The 5,000-nt window shown below is 42.5% G+C and overlaps 1 protein-coding gene across 1 annotated transcript in view; it reads left to right on the forward strand.

Annotated features, from left to right (window-relative positions):
- The window catches only part of LOC143283995 (uncharacterized), a 45,891-nt gene extending 43,989 nt beyond the window's left edge, over positions 1–1,902 (forward strand). The window contains exon 13 of the mRNA XM_076590554.1: positions 1,290–1,902. Coding sequence (XP_076446669.1) covers positions 1,290–1,902 — 613 coding nt within the window. The remainder of the gene's footprint in view (positions 1–1,289) is intronic.
- The last annotated feature ends 3,098 nt before the right edge of the window (positions 1,903–5,000 follow it).

Genomic DNA, 5,000 nt, shown 5'->3' on the forward strand with positions numbered 1-5,000 from the left:
GTTTCAATATATATATATATATATATATATATATATATATATATATATATATGTGTGTGTGTGTGTGTGTGTGTGTGTGTGTGTGTGTGTGTGTCTTTCACCGCCAAGTTTCTGAGTGAAGAAACACTCCCTGGCACCAAATATTTCAGAAACTTTTTTCTCTTCTTCCTTCCGCGTTCCCCAGGTCATGCTGTCAGACGGTCCATCCAGTCTGTAGCGCCAAGTCCCACTGTCCTCTGCATGCAGCAGGTGGTCCCCAGATTTTCCTGTGGAGTTCCACCACACAGAGCCAGGTTTTTTCCTCCTCAGTGCATCAAAAGTTGGGCAGAACTGTATGCTGGGCGTGTTCTTGTTTCCATAACCCACCGAACGCTGACATGGATTACAGGATCTTTAATGTTTTTTTGTGTTTTTTTTAATCTTCTGCTTGCGTATACACACGAAGGGGGTTCAGGCAATAGCAGGTCTGCGCATTAAAGAAAAAAAAAATGTAGACCTTGGAGATCGGAAAAATCTCCACCCTTTACCCACTCGGCTATTGCGCCCGTCAGTCATTGTTCTATTGGCAGGAAACTGCCTGCAGCAGCTGACAAGCTTTGTTACAATATGAGAAATGGTCATTATCAACATGACCCGTTCAAAGCGCTCAGAGCTTGGTCTCCGACCGAGGATAGGCGCTATAGAAGTATCCATAAAAAATATCATATCACATCATGTCGACAAAGGTCACCTACAGCGGTGCACTGTCTGGTCATCTAAAGTCGCCTTATGGCCGTAATAGAGTCTTAAGGAGGTGTCAGAGCATATGGACACACTTATATGCGCTATGCCACGTGTGTGTGTGTGTGTGTGTGTGTGTGTGTGTGTGTGTGTGTGTGTGTGTATCTGGGCGTGTGTGTGTGTATGTGTGTGCATGTATATTTGGGCATATGCGTGTGAGTGTGTGTATGTATGTATGTATGTATGTATGTGTGTATTTGTGTGTATGTATGTATTCTCAACTCATACGTGAACTTTCTTTCACCAGGTTTTTATACTAATCTGACATGGGTATGGTTTTAACGTGGTGTCAGCCCTGATATGGGCTTAGTGGTCGGCTGGACTATAAACAACATGATTTGATTTGATGTATGTATGTGTGTGTGTGTGTGTGTGTGTGTGTGTGTGTGTGTGTGTGTGTGTGTGTGTGTGTGTGTGTATGAATGTATGTGTGTGTGTGTGTGTGTGTGTGTGTGTGTGTGTGTGTGTGTGTGTGTGTGTGTGTGTGTTCCGTGCCACGTGGCTGTCAGCATCATGAAGATGCAGGAGGCGGGGCTGATGGACAAGTGGCGGCACCGCTGGTGGTCCAGCCCGGACACCTGCAGCTCCACGGACCGCACCAGCACGGCTAAAGAGCTGGACTGGGTGTCCCTCTCCGGCCTCTTCTACATCTTCCTCGGCGTCACCGCCACCGCCATCCTCTGCAGGGTCCTGGAAGTCCTGCTCCGCTCCGAGAAGACCCTGAAGCTCTGGAACCGCTTCAAGTCCTTGCTGCACCGAGCGGCCTCCTCGAATTCAGACAACGGCGACCTTGGTAGGCCCTGCCGTTGTTGTGCTTCTGGGAAAGCGGACGGAAAGTTTTGTCACGGTTGTAGTTCGATGATGAAACGCGGCACCCAAAACAAAAGCCCCTCAAGCAGAGTTCCAGAACACTATGCGGAGTTTTCTTCGTCTTCTTCTTTTCCTTCTTCTTCATCTTCTGCAGCCAGATTCGCCTTCGAGGGTCCCTACGTAGAGGATGAAGAGGAGAAGAGGAGTGTCAAAGCTGGGCATTCAATCTGTCTCAGACGAAGCAGAAGTCCAGAGTTCCAAGACTTTGATTGTGAAAACCAGTACTGGGAGCCACCGCTGCACGGAAGATAAAGTGTAGGGGGCACGGGCGGGAAGGCAGCTGAGGGTGAGCTAAGCTGAGCAGCTCTGGAGCTGTGCTGCAGGATTTGTGTCCAACAGTCAGTGAATGGTCGGATTCGACTCTTTCAGTCACTATATTTTATGATTTTGTGTAAAACCGTCATGTTGAGAGTATGTCACTTTGTGGGTTTTGTGCATTGTGTTTTGTGTGTGTTTTTTTAATAATCTTTTTATATATAATATCAATGATTCTGTTTTATGTTTCTACTACTTTTTATGTGTTTTCTTGTTTCACTTTAGGTACTGGATTTGTTAAACGTTTCGAGCCTGCATGCCAATATCATTATTAGTAGTATGTATGTGTATTGTATGTTGCTCGAACATGCCAAGAAGAAGACAAGTTAAAAAGATGAGAGAAAGGGGGAAAAAACGAAAAAAAAAAAAGAAAGAAAGAAGAAAAAAGAACAGAAAGGAGAAAAATGACGGTGGAAAGAAGAACAAAAAAGGAAAGAGGGAGAGAGAGAAAAAAAAGAAATCAAAAAGAGAGAAAGAACCTTCCAAGGATGCTGAGACTACCCTGCTCATATCCAGAACTTTTGTGCGTCCTCCAATTTCTCCTTTAATAAATTTTTCGTTAGACCAGCCCGAGACGTGAAAATGAACGAAGGAGATATAAAAAAAAAAAGGATGCTGTCGAACATAAGCATATGTAAACATGTTTGTTTGTTTGCTTGCTTTTCTTTATTTCGCTAAAAAAAAAAAAAAAAATTGAAAAGAAAAAAAAAGGACGGATGATTGCGAAGGACATAGATGCGATTAGTTGCTTTAGTTCTGCATGTCGGCTTTTCTTGCTAGTTTGTTTGTTTGTTTTAAAACCAGAGAAACAAAACCCCACACTGACGTTTGCAAGCTTCTGTCAAGCTTCTGTGTAAAATCAACTTGCGCCAAACACAATCGGGGAAGAGTTTCACCCGTACACCATGTTTGTATACATATTTATCAGTACTATTTGTGTCCATCAAACAACACTGTACCAATGTACCATGATCTGAATCGTCGGCCAGAGTGTTTCATCTCTTTGCCGCACAAACTGATAAAGTATTGCTCATTGAAAGCATCAACAGCAATGAACGCTGTAAATTGCAAATTCACCATGACAGTAAATTTGTGGACGTCATAACGAGAACTGTTGTAAATAATTGCACATAATTATGTCATTTTCTGTTCCCTGCCAACTGAATGAAAAGTATCGACAACTTCGCAGATTTTGTTGTTGTTGATTTGATTTTATTTTTCCGAGTTCACAATGAACATAACCTTACATCGGTTCAGTCCATTGTTCCTTTTCCGGTTTTGTGTGTGTGTGTGTGTGTGTGTGTGTGTGTGTGTGTGTGTGTGTGTGTGTGTGTGTGTGTGTGTGTGTGTGTGTGTGTGTGTGTGTGTGTGTGTGTGACATTTGATAAGAACTGTATCAGTTATTTGTAGCTTATGTAATTTGCATGTGGATATGAATAGTTATCAATCAAAAACGGAATGTTTATGACAGAGTGATTTTCTTTCGACAGAAAACTCGACGTTCGATGACAAGGTTGCTTTCTTTCTTTCTTTCTTTCTTCCATTGTTTCTTTTTTCTCTATTTTGTTTATACTTGTTTCTCTCTCTCTTTCTTCCTTTCTTCACATATTCATTGTTTATCCATTCATTTAGTTATCAATACGTGTATTTGTTGATTTCTTTGCTTGTGTCAGATTCGAGATATCAGAACTTGTAAAATATATCAATACTTTTTTTTTTTTGCATCAAGTTTGTGCATATGATAATTATGTGTGTATGCGCGCGCGGGTGCGTGTGTGTGCGTCTGTTCGCGCGCGCGCGCGCATGTGTGTGTGTGGTACGTGTATATGTGTGTGTATGTGTATGCGCGCGCGCGTTTGCTTATATGCGTGAGCATGAATACGTACGGTTGCATGTGTTTGAAACACTTTCAGATTGTCAGCATGTCTTTTGGAGACAATGGTGAATGAATTTCGATAGGAAAGGGACTGATAATTTTTTTTGCTTAAAATCAGAGGAAAACTGCTGTCCATATTACCAGAATGCAATACAACACAACGCAACGCAACGCAACGGAACGGAACATAAAGCAACACAAGGCAATCCGATGCAGTTGAATGCAACACAATGCGAAAAAAATGATATGCAGATCAACACAACGCACAGCGCAATACAACACAACACAACACAACACAACACAACACAACACAACACAGCACAACACAACACAACACAACACAACACAACACAATACAATACTATCCAGTGCAGTACGACACGGCACAATACAGTATAATATAGTACAGTGTAATGCGTCATCAAATCCAGAATGTAAAATTAATAATGCCCAAGCCTCACACCCAAAAGTATGACAGCATTTCTCTCGCGTTTTCAGCACAGACAATCGCACAGACAGCTAGAGAGACAGAGAGACACAGGCAGAGAGTGAAGGAGAGACAGATAGACAGGCAGACAGGGAGACAGGCAAAGTTGCGTGAATGAACATTGTCTATTCAAAACCACTCAGAGAGAGAGAGAGAAGACAAGACAAGGCAAATTCTTTATTATCGAGGATAAGAGATAAGCACTAGCGCGTTTTTGTTTTGTTTTTTTCATCCAGTCCCCGCCCTGAAACAGGGTCTACACTACACAAAACTGCATTATATATGTCATTGCATGCACTACACAATGCTACGTAAAGTCATAGAATACAAATACTATACTACGTAAAGGCATAAGCATGGTAAAAATAACACACACACACACACACACACACACACACACACACACACACACAGTAGTCAACACGTACATATGGACAGACAAACAGACCAGAGACAGACACATAACGAGAGACAAACAGACAGGCAAACAGACAGACAGACAGACAGACAGACAGACGGAGGGAGAGACATTTGAGTATAGGTCGACAACAGACAGACAGGCGTGCAGAGACAAAACACAGAGAGCCAGATAAACAATCTGTCGTTCCACGTCCTCGACTAACAAATGGAAGCATTTCCACACTGGCACTCAGGCTGGTCTGGACATCAAAC

The sequence above is a fragment of the Babylonia areolata genome, chromosome 1, assembly GCF_041734735.1.
Source record: "Babylonia areolata isolate BAREFJ2019XMU chromosome 1, ASM4173473v1, whole genome shotgun sequence".
Lineage (NCBI taxonomy): Eukaryota > Metazoa > Mollusca > Gastropoda > Neogastropoda > Buccinidae > Babylonia > Babylonia areolata.